Source organism: Trichechus manatus, unplaced genomic scaffold (assembly GCF_000243295.1).
Source record: "Trichechus manatus latirostris isolate Lorelei unplaced genomic scaffold, TriManLat1.0 scaffold00066, whole genome shotgun sequence".
Taxonomy (NCBI): Eukaryota; Metazoa; Chordata; class Mammalia; order Sirenia; family Trichechidae; genus Trichechus; species Trichechus manatus.
Window position 1 is genome coordinate 3,691,237 of NW_004444002.1, and position 16,566 is coordinate 3,707,802.

At 37.4% G+C, this 16,566-nt stretch overlaps 1 protein-coding gene across 6 annotated transcripts in view; it reads left to right on the plus strand.

Annotated features, from left to right (window-relative positions):
* Positions 1-8,649, plus strand: part of XIAP (X-linked inhibitor of apoptosis) — a 48,498-nt gene extending 39,849 nt beyond the window's left edge. For 4 of the 6 annotated variants that reach the window (XM_023734270.1, XM_023734271.1, XM_023734273.1 and 1 more), the window contains one exon: positions 1,833-5,099. In XM_023734270.1, the coding sequence (XP_023590038.1) occupies positions 1,833-2,026 (194 nt within the window). In that variant the 3' untranslated portion in view covers positions 2,027-5,099. Of the gene's footprint in view, positions 1-1,832; positions 5,100-6,725; positions 6,819-8,077 lie in introns of those variants that run through there. The other 2 variants (XM_023734274.1, XM_023734275.1) reach the window with 2 other exon arrangements.
* Positions 8,650-16,566: the final 7,917 nt, after the last annotated feature.

Below are 16,566 nucleotides of genomic sequence, written 5' to 3' on the forward strand. Positions count from 1 at the left end.
AGTGGGGCACCACTGTTTCCAACTCTGCACAAAATCCAATGGGCAAGAGATTTGGTTGCTATGCAACGAATACGCTGCCCTTGTTTTCTAAGAGGGAGATAAAGTTTCTAGCAGGGCTCCAACTCGTAATTTTTCCCATTCTGGTTATGGTTCCGGTTCAACCAAATTTTAAAAATTCAAGTCTGTTTTGTTGTCAGTTCCTTGGCCATGATTGAACCAGGAAGAACCGGTTCAAAGCCCTGTGCCTAACTCCAGATGTTTTAGATTCAGTGAATGGTGCCCAGGAATCTGTTGTTTAAAATTGCCCCAAATGGTCTTAAAAGCTTATAAGTGGCCATCTAAGATACTCCACTGGTCCCAATCCTCTGGAACAAGGGAGAATGAAGAAAACCAAGACACACACGGGAAAAGATTAGTCCAAAAGGCTAATGGACCACAACCATCACAGCTTCCACCAGACTGAGTCCAGCACAACTAGATGGTGCCCGGCTACCACCACTGACTGCTCTGACAGGGATCACAGTAGAGGATCCTGGACAGAGCTGGAGAAACCTTGAGGGTATGGCCCCTGGACACCCTTTTAACTCAATACTGAAGTCACTCTTGAGGTTCACCCTTCAGTCAAAGATTAGACAGGCCCATAAAACAAAGCAAGACTAAATGGGCACACCAGCCCAGGGGCAAGGACAAGAAGGCAAGAAGGGACAGGAAAGCTGGTAATGGGGAACCCAAGGTCGAGAAAGGGAGAGTGTTGACATGTTGTGGTGTTGGCAACCAGTGTCACAAAACAATATGTGTATTGTTTAATGAGAAACGAATTTGCTCTGTAAACCTTCAGCTAAAGAACAATAAAAAATAAATAAAATTGCCCCAAGTGATTTTCGTGTGGGGCCAGATTTGGAAACCACTGGTATACAGTGGTTACAAAGATAATGGAGTTAAAACATATAATATGTTTAAAATAGTGTCTAACATTGCTGTTACGTTGATATATTGCTGTTAACTGCTGCTGTTGTTATCATTATAGTTACATTTACCCATGAAACACTTTTGTGGCAGATTTGTTAACTTCGCACAAAATCTAGCCTGGGAAAGGTGGAATTAAACCTTAGTACCACCTATATGCTGATGACACACAAATCTCTATCTCTAGCCCTGACTTCTCCTGACCTCAAGGCTTGGCTATCAAATTGCCTACTGGACATTTTTATATGGATACCCTGCAAACACCTCAAAAATACCCAAAATCAAATTCCACCCCAAACCCATCTCTTCCTTTATATTTCCTATTGGTATCACCATCCCCTTTGCCAGGCTAGAAATCTTGAAGTCAACTTTAATGTGTCTTTCTTCCTCATCTCTTAACATCCAGTCAATCACCAAATACTAGTTGTCCCACTTCAGAAGTATGCCTCAGATCCTTCCCTCCATTTCCATTTTAATATGACCTTACCCTTTCCACGTGTATTTCTTTTACCTAACCTTTGTCTCCTGCCTGGCAAACTGCTGTTCGTGCTTAAATGTTACTGCCCACCCCACCCTCCACTGCCAACCCCTGAAGAACATGTTCTCTCATCTTGTCCCAGAGCACTTTTGTACACAACTTTATTATTTCACTTATCAGTTTGTACTTTGTACTTACCTTGTAGTCTCATCTTACCTCCCTCTCTCCCACTGGTGTGAGCGCTGCGTAACAGCAGACAGCATGTGTGAGTCATCCTGATATCTCCCAGCATAGCTTAGTGCCTGGTACATAGTAGGGGTTCAGTAAATGTTTGATTGAATTTAAACAGCTAAGAAAGTCTAAAATTCACACTTTTCTCTTTCTACAGAGATAAGTACTGAAGAGCAGCTAAGACTCCTGCAAGAGGAGAAGCTTTGCAAAATCTGTATGGATAGAAATATTGCTGTAGTTTTTATTCCATGTGGACATCTGGTCACTTGTAAACAATGTGCTGAAGCAGTTGACAGATGTCCCATGTGCTACACAGTCATTACTTTCAAGCAAAAAATTTTTATGTCTTAATCTAACTCCACAGTAGGCATGTTATGTTCCTATTACTCTGTTTGAATGCATGATGTGAACCGACTTTAAGTAATCACCATTGAATTCCATTAACATTTGCTACCCAAGTAGAAAACATAAACTGTAATGTTTTAGTTGGCAATCTAAAATTTAAGTTTTTGGAGTTTTCAGGAAATTGTCTATATTATTTATCCTTTTTTTTTAAACTGTTACTCAATTGAAACCCTAGGCTAAGAAGCATCATATATGATCACAACATGTATTTGTAGTACACTGACTTGGTTTGTAAGTGTAAGTGAATTAATCAACTGAAGTTTTCATTCTTTTCAGATAGGCTTAGCAAAGGGAGCGTTCTGTGTGATTGGGGAGATTAGGCTTAATCTCCCCAATCACATAATTTGTTTTGTGTGAAGAAGGAATGAACCATTCCACACTGGCAGAAAGATAGAGATTACTTTTAGATTTTTGTCTTTGTCTTAGGGTTATGTTCATTTTGTTTTAAAATTATACACATGTATTTGTGTGAATGATGTAAAAAGGTGATTTTGTCATTTTTAAAAATATTTTAATGATAGAATACCATCTAGCCTACATGTACTGACATGGAAAGATGTCAAAGATACATTAAGTGTAAAATGCAAGTGGCAAATCACTATGTCTAGTATGAGCCAAATTAAGGTGTCTATGTTTTGTATATGTGTAGAACACAAGGTTTGGAAAGATACGCACCAAACTTTTAAATGTCCTTTCTCTTGAGGGGGCTGGGAGGAGGGTCCCGGATGGGGTTTACAGGGGCCTTTCCCTTTCTCCTTTTTTCATTTTGTTCTGTTTGAATTTTTTATAAGTATGTATTTTGTAATCAGAATTTTTAGAAATTATTTTACTGATTTAAAGGCTTAGGCATGTTCAAACACCTGCAAAACTACTTAGCGCTCAGCTTTAATTTTTCTAATCCGAGAAGGCAGGGCAGTTAACCTTTTTGGTGCCAATGTGAAATTTAAATGTTGTTATGTGTTTCCTGCTTTGTGGATGAAAAATATTTCTGAGTGGTAGTTTTCTGACAGGTAGACCATGTCTTCTTCTCTTGTTTCAAAATATTTCTGATTTTGTAAAATGAAATATAAAATATGTCTCAGATCTTCCAATTAATTAGTAAGGATTCATCCTTAATCCTTGCTAGTTTAAGCCTGCCTAAGTCACTTTACTAAAAGATCTTTGTTAACCCAGTATTTTAAACATCTGTCAGCTTATGTAGGTAAAAGTAGATGCATGTTTGTACACTGCTCATAGTTATAGTGACAGCTTTCCATGTTGAGATTCTCATATCGTCTTGTATCTTAAAGTTTCATGTGAATTTTTACCGTTAAGATGATTGTTTAAAGTGTATATAGGACAAATGTTGTCTTTCCTCTACCTAAAGTTTTTTGTTTGTTTTCTTGACTAGTAATAGTAGTAGATACTTCTGAAATAAATATTCTCTCAAGATCCTTAAAACATCTTGAAAATTATAAAGTACTGACAAAAAGAGAAGAATAGTTGTTTAAATATTAAAAAAAAAAAAACACTTGAGTAAGAGTTCGTATGCAAGTTGAAAAATGCTTCATAGACCACCCAGGGTTTATATTACAAGATTCTCACAATGACCTGTTTGTTGTCGAGATGAAGTGAGGCATTTTACTGCAGAGAAAAGTTTGAGTGAAACTGTTAAAAATTATATTTTCATTGTATTTTCTAAGAGAAAGAGTATTGTCATGTTCTCCTAAACTGTTGATTACTACTTTCATGTGATATTCATTTAAAGCATTGCAAAATTTAAATGAGAATTTTGTTTAAATTAAATAATGACTGCCCTGTTTTTATTTTACCATGTAAATCCTCAGTTCTTTACCTCTGCACTGTCTTCCACCAAGGTCTAGTTATATATTAGAGTTAAATTTGTCACATACAGTCTAAGCTTTAAGTTCAAATTTAAAGCTTTCTACAAGGGGAGAAAAGTGTTCACATTTATAAGTGTGTTTTTCAAGACACTTCAGCTCCAAGTCAAGTAGTTAGTTCAGTCTAGTTGCTAGCCAAGGACTGAATTGTTTGAGCATAAGGCTTTTCCTGTTCTGAGAGCCTCAGTTCATTAAAACTCTTCTTTTAAAAACTTGTATGTTTAGAGTTAAGCAAGACCTTTTTCCCCCCCATGAGTTGTGAAATTTAATGCATGCAGCTGATGTGGCTAACAAGTTTATTTTAAGAATTGTTTAGAAGATGCTGTTGCTTTAGGTTCTTAACACTCAGCACCCCTCTAGCTTCTAATCAGATTTTTGAGGCTTACCCGTCTTTGTCTATGTTTGTACTATTAAAAGCACTGGATCCTTCCCATCTAATTGTGTAAAATTGATCTTTTGCAAGGTCAAAAATATAAGCAGTTCCAACTCTCTCCCCCTAAAAAAATTAGTTCTCGGTATCTATGTGTCGACATTCCATTTTCTGTATAAAGTTCACTCTAGGATTTTAAAGTCACCATCTATTTTACTATATCTCAGTCTAGTGAAGATTCAGTTTGTTTGTAATGAATAGTTGTCTTTATTTGTAATAATTTAGAGTGCTGATCAAAAGCCTTGTCTTAATTTTTGAGAAACGGATTTAATGTTTATAAATTCCAGTTTATTTAATGACACTGTGTTGATTTTTCTGCTAGATTTGTGTCCACCTCCCCACCTTTGGTTAGTGGCTGAAGTGGGGTAGGGTAGGTGTATATAATGTGATTTGGCCCTGTATATTATGATCTTTTGTTGTTATGTGATTTAAACTTTGATAGTTGTTTTTTCCTTTTTCCTTTTGTATTTTGAACTCTCTGAATGGAGACTACCACCACAGCATTAGTTGCATATATTGTACGCTTTAGACCCAAATCACTGTATTATTTCCTGATTACCCAGGTGTTGAATTGGGCAAAGGAGTGGAAGGGGTGGGAGAAGTGGAATAGGTGGTATAATTTCCATTAGGGAAATAAGAAAATGGGAAGGAATGTTTGACCAATGTAGTTTCTTTTTAGTCGGATCTGCTTAAAAAAAAAAGAGGTAGCCACTTCTTCATCTGTGAAATGAAGAGAATACTACCTATCTCACAATGTTATGAGAGTTCAGGAAGACCATGTATGTAAAGCACCTATACATGTTATAAATGTAATTCCCTTCCTAGTACTCTGACCCTCCATGGGTTTGCCAGGACCTGGAAATTTGGGCTGAAACTTAGAAGAAATTCTTACATAATTACTTGAGCTAAAAGTTAGAAGAAATTCTTACATGATAATTCTTTCAGTGACTCTTAGTCATCTTTTTTTTGTGTTTTTCATACTGAATACGTAAATTACAGTATATAAGTAGGCAAAGTCCCTGAAAATATTTAACTTTCTTTTTTAAAAACTTGAAAAAATTATTCTTATCAAATTACTTGAGCCTTTCTAATAAAAACAATTGGTTTATTCCCACCTTAATAATCAGTTTTGGTTTGACTCTTGTATACTTAGCATAATGTGAATTTCATTCGCAACGTATTAGAATCATAGAGTGTCAGGACTAGAAGTGACCTTAAAAAGTATCTAATTCATCTCCCTCATTTTACAGGTCAGCAACTAAGACTAAAAACTGTATAGCTTAGTTAGTGGCGGGACCAGGACTAGGACATAGATTGAAGGTGAAGCTTCACCAAACGACCTCTCCTGGGAGGTCTCATATATTTTTTTTTTTAACTCTTCTTTCCACTATACCATAACTTTCACTACATATTAAATGACACTTTATAACTAATACAATAGGACAATCTTAAATACATACACCTTCAGTTGTACAGTACTACATTAATGTTTGAGTGGTGAGAGTCTATTTTGAAGTCTTTAAGTTTTGAGATATGCATATAGATTTTTTGGCATTTACTACATTCTTATGTATCATTGATGAAAATTTAAAATTACTATATAAGTATATTTTATCTGTACTTAGTAACAAATTTGCGTTTTTGATTTGATGTAACAAAGCTTTAATGTAGTTTCTGTTAGAAGATTTTGCATTTTTGTTTCATTACTGGTATACTCTATCTAACCTGGCGGAATGACTGATTCTTACGTTGTTGTGTTAGTGTTGTGAATAATCATGTGAAATGTTTTGAGATAGAGTACTATATTTGTGAATATAATTTTATGGCTTTTTTTTCTTTTCATTTAGTAGGAACCTTTCCATCAGTATGGAAAACTAAGAAAATTGCTTTCCACCATATAATCTGCCAGTCATTGTAGATTAAAGTTTATTTTTCTCTGAATAAAACTTATTCAATAAAGTACTATTCTTTAAAATGATATGACTTTGTATTTGTTTGACTTTCTCAGAAAAAGTAAAATAGGCCTCTGAAAATACTAAAATGTAACCGCTCCCAAATATATCTTCTGTCACGGGGCCAGGCATAAGGCACACATCAGGTCAGGTCATGTTTAAAAAAAAAAAAAAGACATTGGTATCCACGTTAATTTGTGGGATTCTGTAAGTGCATGAAAAGTCAATTTTAAACATGTATAAAAATATGAACAATAGTAACACCTCCCCTCCTCACAAACACTGGCCTCGTTGTCCCAAGCGATAGTATAGTCTCTACAAGAAAGCTTGAACAAAAGAATGGCAAAGAACCTAAAACACCACTACCCCTTTGACGCAGACAGCAAGGAAGAATGTTTGTGAGTCTGTAGAGGCAGCTGTCCAGAGAGTCACAGGAGCTGCAAGCAGTCTGATGGGATAAAGAGTGGGGGAATAAAGAAAGAAATTTAGAGGTACGTGTTTCAAGTGGTTATTCCCCCTACCCCTTCTCACCCACAATACCCATTGCCCTCGAGTGGATTCTGACTTATAGTGACCCTATAAGGCAGAGCAGAACTGCCCCGTAGGGTTTCCAAGGCTGTAATCTTTACTGAGGAGCCTTTGACTCGATGGCAGTGGGTTAGGTTTTCAGTTTAATCCTTACTGAAGCAGACTGCCATATCTTTCTCCCGCGGAGTGGCTGGTGGGTTTGAACTGCTGACCATTCAGTTAGCAGCTAAGTTCTTAACCACTGTGCTACCAGGGCTCCTTCCTACCCACAGTGGAGGTTCGTAAATTAAGGGTTGTATTTCAGGCCTAGTCTACGTGTCTGATTATCTAATTCTTGACAATGTTATTAATGCTGTTATCTGAGAGGTACCATAAGAACCTTGTCTTAAATGTAGTCCAAATTTCTTCTTACAGGTCAAGTACACTTTCAATTAATATTGACAAAGGATGTGAATTTTCAAAGCTTTCTATTATGGAAATTTTCAAACTTACACAAGAGTAGCAAGGAAAGTATAATGAACCCCATGGTACTCATCACTCAGCTTCAACAATTACCAATATTTCACTAATCTTGTTTCATCTAGGACTTTTTTTTTTTGCTGGCATATCGTAAAGCAAATCATAGACATTGTCATTTGCCTGGAATTACCTCATATATCTAACAGATAAGAATCTTTCACATAAATGTGAATTTGTAACTCATCACTACATTGCTGAATTTTAATGGGCATCTCTAAACAAGAATTAAAATCAGCTTTAATCCACCTTTTTCCTTATTTGACAATTAAGATGAATAAAATCCCCCAAAACTGATACTGTCATTTTACACTTTTAAACCACATTCTCAGTATTTGATTTGGTAGTTTATCGATTGTAGAATAAAACGGGGGTGTTTATTGAAAGTTAACTGCATGTTGCATACATACCCAGTGGTTCTCAAAAGTATGGTCCCGGTACCAGCAGCATCAGCATCACCTGGGAACTTGTTAGAAATGCAAATTCTCAGGCCCCACCTAAGACCTACTGCATCAGAAACTCTTAAGCCCTCTAGGTGATTCTGATACAGGCTAAAGTTTGAAAACACTGGAATATGGTTTTGGGCCTGAATCCAGAAAGAAATTAATGGCTGAAACCTTTAAATCAAAGGTTTTTGATGTAGCTCTCTGCAAATGATTATCACCCTCACCTTTCTTATTTTTCCCTATAGCTCACTGCTGATCCAGTCCGGCATTTTCTCAAGCTACCAAAATGCAGAGGCATAAAACACAACATCATGAAAAGTCCCTTATGATTCTCCTGCTTCAACAAGTCTTGCACACAGTACACGTTGAACTTTGTAATAATCATTCTTCAACCTTTCACTACTGAGCTCAGAATAGTTCCACATTGCTCATTGCCATTAAACTGGCCTCAGATCATGCGATGAAAGAGTTAAGTATTTGAAGAGTCACTCACAAGTGCTAGTGCTATAGCAACCAGCTGAGATTATACAGAGCAGACTTGCACTTCTAGAGAGAGCCGAGAGCCGAAGCTTCAGTGAAATGCAGCAGTTAATCTAGAATCATTGAATTTCAGAGTTGGAAGGGGTCAACCTCTCTCATTTATAATAATCAGCAGCTCTGATTTTTTTTGTTGTTGTTCTGAAATTTTTTTAAAGTAATCGGCACAAAAGAACCGGGAAAAATTCATGTAGAGGTCTTAGGCCTCTAAAGACCTTCAGAGTTGTATAAATCCCCATTCATAGGTCTATTTTGGTCTCTACTGAGATCAAAATAAAAATCTTAAGGTGAGGCTGGATGAGAGTCACTCAATGGATGTAGTTTTCTTACCCACCTCCCCCCAGGGGCTAGCTTATAACAGCTACTTGCACAGCCTAGCCATTTGGCTTTCTATAGATTAATTAGGTCTGCTTAGTGCTATTGTTGCTTTTTTTAAATCTTATTCCGTTTAACTTAATTTGAGATTTCCAGACCCTATACGCACTATAATTAATGATAACAGCATAAGAAATCTTTTGCACGGGCCTATCCTTGTTACTTTATGAATAAATATGGAATAATACCGGTTATAAACAAATAAGGACTCAATAATAAGAACCCAAGAAAAACCAAACTTTGTTATTTTCCCCTTTTAATTTCCCGGAAGACTTGAAATTTGCAAAGAAAGGCTAAGGTATATAATTAATTGAGGTAATATGTATTTAAACAATGATCTTGCTTCAAAATCTAATTCTTGTTCCAATAGACTTTACTATTCCAAAAACGTATTTTGCATACAAAATTATAGCTATTCATTTGCTACATAAACTTGTATTTTGAGAGTTATTTTTAAGTGTATGTGTTGTGTTTCTTTAGCTTTATTCCATTACTAGGTACGAGGGCTTTCTTTTTAATTCCATTAGCTTATATAATAGGCTTTGCATTTCTGGCTAAGGCATCAAAAATGTATTTTTCATTTAATATTGGAATTTTGTTTGGCAGAGATTAGGCTCTGCTTCTGCCAGATTACTGACAGTTGTGTTGAGGATAAAAGGGGGAACACATGAGTACGTTCATGAACATGTAACTGATGTTTAAAGGAACTTAGGTTCAAAACAAAAGACCCCAGATCTCTGTCCATCAAATTAATCCTCTGAAGTAGAGAAAAATTTGCTAAAAATCATTTTTGTCATTAAACAAACATTGTACATGGATTTTTTAGTAGAAATTTAACAAAGGTCTGTGTTAATCATTAAGAGAATGATCTAAGTCATCTGGAAAAACCTGTTTTTCTTTCAACTAGATTTTTTTTTTTTTTTGTCCTTTGATTACTAAAAAGAATACTCTGCGCTGGTCTTAGACTTTCCCTGGTTTTCTGCTGTCATCTTTTCAGTACATTATATTCTTAAGTGATCCATAAGAACTTTAAAAAGACCTATATTGTGAGTCAGAATGAATAATCAGTTACAGGAAGTGAAACATAAAAATATTAACACATAGGGATAATAATTCCTGCTCCACCTACCTCAGAGGATTGTTGTAAGGATCATATAAGAAAGTGTACATGAAAGAGCTTCAAAAAGTATAAACTCTATATAAGCCGGAGGAATCATTCCTCTAATTAGAGTTAACTGGACTAATTACAAGTTAGTTTCACACAACATGAAAAAGTCATGGTCCAGTGTCTGATTAATCAGGGTTGTAGAGTGATGAGGTGGCACAATGGTTAAGTGCTTGGCTGCTAACAGAAAGGTCCAGGGTTCAAACCCCCAGCTACTCTGCGGGAGGAAGATGTGGCAGTCTGCTCTGGTAAAGATGACAGCCTTGGAAACTCGGGGGGGCAGTTCTCCTGGGTCCTGCAGGGTCGCTATGAGTTGGAATCGACCACCACCACAGGTTTGGTTGTTTGTTTAGAATGATGAAATTCACTTAACACGGTTTCCCGGCCATTTCCATGGCTCATGTACACTGTGTCTTTTCCTTTTACTCTCTAAATGGTTATTCCTTTTGTTTAATTCAGAGCTATATGGGTAATGGCTCGGAGATAATTGGAGAAATTTCTGCTGTGCACAATTGTGGAAATTGTATTCATAAACCCTGCTATTCAAGTGGCTCTCAAATAGATTTACTTAGCAGTCAGGTCAGCTCTATTTTCGAACATGTGAAAAGAAGAACGTATAATACATTCATAGCTATGAATGTGTATACATTTGTTGTTAGCCGCCCTCAGGTCAGCCCTCAACTCATGGCGACCCCATGCACAATTGGACCATTGTGATCCATAGGGTTTTCACTGGCTGATTTTTCAGCAGTAGATCACCAGGCCTTTCTTCCTAGTTTGTCTTAGTCTGGAAGCTCCGCTGAAACCCATTCAGCATCATAGCAACAAGCAAGCCTCGATTGACAGACAGGTGATAACTGCGCTTGAGGTATGCTGGCCAGGAATTGAACCTAGGTCTTCCACATGGGAGACGAGAATTCTACCGCTGAGTGACCACTGCCCCTGTATATCCATTTAGGGACGATAATGTATATTCCCAAAGGATCCCTTGATACATGGTAGTGATGTCAATTTACACAACACTTCCAAAACTATACAAAGCACTTTTACCTACCTTATTTCATAACATCCCTCTGAATTGAGCAGAGTTTATTATAATTTTGCAGATAATGAAATAGCCACAGAAGGGGTTAAGTGACTTGCCCAAGGTCATACAGATACATGGGGGCAGAGCCAGAACAAGAACTCCGACTTCTGGACTGGTACTCCTTGCACTATACTGTTGTGTTTCTCATTCATTACGTTCCTAACATCTCTAATTTACAGATGAAGAACCCCAGACATAGAGGTTATGTGACTCACCCGAATCATATGGTGAATCACCAATCAAGCTGTTCTTATAGGCAGTGAAACTGTTTCTAAACTAATTTTTGGCATGAATTAGCTGAATTGGCTGCCTCACTGTCTGAACTTAGAGTATGTGCATCCAAATCCAGATTCTTTTTTGGATGGCTAGATCTGACTGGCCATATGATACCAAACCACAAAACCAAATTAGAGATAATAAATAGGTCTATGTGGTCCTTAGCATGCCTACTCAACTAGAACTGAAAAAGTAATTCAAAAATTAAAATTTATAACTATGTTTCTGATCTCAAGAATGTGGAAATGTGAAAGGGAACTTTTCACTACGTTGCCAAGGCAAATTTAGAGGTCAGGAATCATACCTCCCTCATCACTGTGTTCCCATTAGTAGGCACGGAGTTCATTTTTGTTGAGTACATAGATGAATGAGTGAAAGAATGAATGAACAAATGAATAAATGAGCAGAGGGGGAAAACTTCCCCATCTAAAAATCTGCATTGACAAATATACAATTTACGATCAATACTGATTTCTTACAAATTTCATTCTTTTTTTTTGAAACAAACATTTATTAAACACCTACTCTGTGCCAAGTTCTGGGCTAGATATTAGGAAGTCCATTTGCCATAGAGCACTGAAGAGCAATAAAAGCTGTATTTAATTTAAGCTACTTGGGGAGGCTCTTGGGGGCGGTTTCCTGAAAGAAGAGGCCCTTGAAGTAGTCAAGTAGTTAAGGGGTTGGAGGAAGGCAGTTCCGGCTGATAGAGTAGCACTGCAGAATTCAGGATTGAGAAAGTGGAGAACTAAAAATGGAGTCTTTGAGAGGTGCAAAGGTGGATGAGATCAGTCAACAGGTATTTATTGAGCATCCTCAAGGGCTCTTAACTTTGTATGCACTAGGTCTCCTTGAGTACACATTTAGGGTAAATATGATCTCTTGCTCTCCCCACGGATTAGAGAAATTCATTAGCTCATATGATGAGTTTGGAATTTCTGAGTGGGACACTAATCTATTTTCTAAAGCAGGATTTGTGAGGTACATTGAGGGATAAGGGAAAGAATATTCATCAGGCAACCATCACCTGTTGTAAGCCTTTGCTGGGGCTGGATAAAATACAGGTTTCACATAGGTTCCTTTTTTTGAAACATATATTAAAATGCAGCTACCTTATTTAATGAGAGCTCTGGTGGCTCAGTGATTAAGAGTTAGGGCTGCTAACCAAAAGGTCGGCAGTTCGAATCCACCAGCCACTCCTTGGAAACCCTGTGGGGCAGTTCTACCCTGTCTTGTAGGGTTGCTGTGAGTTGGAATCAACTCGACAGCAACCGTTTTTGGGTTTTGTTTAATGAGTTTAATGAAACTTTGTTTCACTTCATTATTGGCCTTCACTGACATCTCTTAATCCCATTAAATCAAGCCAACAGTGTGTTGTGTACCCAGAAATTCTGGAAGGTAATGATATAAGAGAATATGACCCAGGCTGGAGCCTCCTATAGTTTACAGTCTTGTTAGCAGGAAGAGATTTACATACATCATTCACAAAGTATTCCACCACTGCTAACCTAACACTAGGGCCCGTGGTAACAATTGTGTTGTTCAACACAAAACAATCAGAGGAACAAAAGATGTAAATACATTGTGATACTAGATTGTGTGGTATAGACTGTCATTACTGAGGGAACACAAAAGGACAAATGAGGGTGTGGCCCATTAATTGGGGTAGGTTTCGGGAAAGTGGTGCGACCAAAGTGGAATAATTTGAGGTTGTTGAAGGTCATCCCAGATCCCAAATCTTTATGATTATATATGATGCATTTGTTGTTGTTTTGTTTTCTATGCAAGGTTAATGACTGAGGACAAAAGGACCCACTTGAGCTGTTATGCCATAGGCTTGTATGTGTGTGCTGGCATGTGTCTTGAATAGTATTTTAATCTATTTCCATACACATTCATTGAATAGTAAGTCTTCGAACAGCATATTCCATCTTAAACGGAATGTTAGCCTCCCTTGTTTCCAGACAAAAAGTGGAAGCCAAAATTCACTCCAAGTACTACTGAAGCATTCTTTCTTCACTTAGAAATGTCAGTTATTCAAATGACAAATCGGGGATGGGAGCAACCCAGCAGGTGGCTCATGGTGTGATTGAAGGCGCCTGGTAACTGCTCTGTCTCAGTTTCTTCATCTGCCTAAAGGGAATAATAATAATAGTCTCACAGAGGAGTTACGAAAAATAATTAAAAAATAAATAAATAAAAATAATAATTAAAAATACGTCATGTGTTTTGAGATCCATAGAGGAACCGTGCTTTCAAAGTGCATAATTACACACTGCAATGAGTCTCTCGGACTAGCTTCCTCCACTCAGTCTTTAATAGGTATTCGAAATGACACAGCTCAGGTAGGTTTTCTTTGTTCTCAACTTACTACTACATTATTTAGCCTCTGATAACCAGTTGCCTTTAAAATAGAATGCAGCCCGCAATCGTAGTAAGGACCACTAATCCTTCGGGCTTTAGGATTCTTAAAGTCTTTCCTTGTGGGGAGTTAAGTTTTCCAGATCACTCTCTGCCTTTCATTTCTCAATTTTTCAACTTCAGTTGGCTCACTCAGCTCCTCTCTGAGGACAGTCTCAAAGGATTGTAAAAGATTAGCTCAATGGCTTCACTGAAACCTAACAGAAGGTCTTTTGCTTTGCTGAATACTTGGTAAATTTTCATTTGCTGTTTTTACTCCTCTTCTGTCCCTCCTGCACAACACCCCCACTCCATTGTAATTGGCTTGTTGGAAACACACAGCAGGTGAAATCCTTTAGATGACTCCACAGCAGGAGAAGAAAAGAGATGCTGAAATCAAAATGTTGAGTTGTTGAATTGGGGGAGGGATAGGGCTGGGATTGGCCAAGCAGAAAACAAGAGGAAAGATGCAAGCAAGAAGTTGGGACAACATCCTAATCTCTCCGGTAGTAAGGGGAAACCTAGAACAAAGCCAACTGAGAACACATGAGAAAAGAACCATTGACCCCCTAACCTGGTGCAGACTTCCCACAAACTCCTTTTGACATTTGAAAGAAGGAAGCAAGAGAATGTAGTTTCCTTCCCCGTTACTGGAAGGAAAAAACCTAATGAATGAGCTTGGATCTGTAGTGACATCTTTATGTTCAAAGGCAAGCACGTTTTTCTGGTAGTCCCAAAGAATCTGTATGTTTGGGTCTAAGATGGAATATGAGCCCATGAGTATAAATCAAGCCTTTTTCTTAAGTTAGGTTTGAATTCTGTCATTGATCAGTACGTGGGACCATTTCGATCTATGAATCTCAGGGACAAAGCTTTGTTTCAGCCTCTGCCGCTCAAAGCTCTAGCTGCACTACATAAGGAGCTAGGGTGTTTCCTTTCACAGAAACCAAGACTTCAAGCGCTGCCCATTAGTAAGGGTTTTCCGTTACCATCACTAAGCTAGAACTTCACCAAAGTGATCAAACAAACTAAAAAAACCAAACCCGTTGCTGTCGAGTCGGTTCCGATTCATAGCGACCCTATAGGACAGAGTAGAATTACCCCATAGGGTTTCCAAGGAGTGACTGCTGGATTCGAACTGCCGACCTTTTGGTTACCAGCCAAGCTCTTAACCACTACGCCACAGGGCTCCACCAGAATAATAGAGTGGGTCAATTTTACTCTTTTGTTACTCTGCTGGTGGGAAATATTTTCCTTCAAATTGAGTAAAAAAGATCAGAGAGCTTTTACCCTTCTTGAAATGCTATAGCACTGCATATGTTTCTCACTCTAAGTGCATAAAACTTTTTTAAAGTGTCTATTTATATAACATTTTTGAAATGACAAATTTTTAGAAATGGAGGACAGACTAGCGGTTGCCCAGAATTGGGGGAGGGATGGCAGACGGAGGGAAGTGTGATTATAAAAGGGCAACACAAGAGATTCTTGTGATAGTGTAATTGTTCAGTATTGCGCCTGTGGTGGCAGACACACAAACCTACACAGGTGATCGCATTGTATATAAATTTATACACACACACAAATGAGTACAAGTAACACTGGGGAAATCTGAAGAAGATTAGTGGAGCATATCAATATCAATATCCTGGTGGTGATATTATACTGGTTGTGTTGTTACTATTTGGGGAAATTGGGGAAAGTATACAAGGTATCTCTCCATATTCTTACAAGTGCATATGAATCTATAATTATCTCAATACAATTTTCAATTAAAAAAAAAAGTAAACCAAGACCTTCTCTAGGCCGCACTCAAACAGCATAGGCAAGGAGACACCTTGCCCATGGCTGAAACAGAGAGCAAAGCTGGACCCTGAGAGATGAGCTGGCATCTGAGAAATAAGCAGCCCAGACCCAAAGTTTGACAAATCAAAAAAGAAGAAAAAAAGGTTTTTGATTACAACCTAACATTCCATGTAAAGGACTTAGCTTATGAATTAGTAAGAAAGATGCAGAGTTGTACAATATTTGTTTCTTTTAAAAGTTTATCTAATATATGAACTTTAACAATAAATGACTATACTTCCAAATTGTTTTAGTATAGAATTTTATTTTTATAAATAAGAGTGGGAAAATCATGCTGATGTTTGGGCGGAAATGTGCCTTAACCCAAGTGCCATCACTACAAAGTGGCTGGCTGTTTTTGTTTTTTTTTTAAGAAATGAATAAATCTGCACGCTTAAGAGTATCAGGTAACAGAAAATGATATAAATATATTCTTTGGAGATGAAGAAATATTAAGTCTAGGTAAGAGCTTTGAATATATATTTGAACCAAAAAAGTAGCAGTAGATAGGACCAAAGTGAGATGAGCAACTCTAGTTGTAGTCATTGATATTCTGTGAAATAATTATTATTATCCTGAGGACGTGAAAGGGGAGAAACGTGCTTAGTCCATCTTTGTTAAGTATTGAAACAAAGCCTTCTCCAATTAAATTGTTATGTGAGTCAGTAATGAGGTATTTCAGATAGAATCAAACTAACAAACACTTTGATAGAAAACTGAAAAGATTTCTGGGTCAAAGTCAAATTTCTGCCTAGTAGCCTGTTGGTATAATAGGCAAGACTAGATGTGGCTGATCAGTAATGAATAATGAATAATGCATACGGTGGAAGTCCAGCTACTGTACAGATACTCCTGGCAAATAACAGCATTCTTTCTAACAACATCCTGAAGGCTCAACAGGAATGATATTTTCCATCCTCACAAAGACTTGAAGGATATCATCCAAGCAACAAAGAAAATAATTTCCTGGAGGCTGAGTTAGGGATCTCAGCGCCAGCATGGAATAGGAGAGAGCTCATAACCTCATATGCACAGGATCAAGATTACAATGTGGG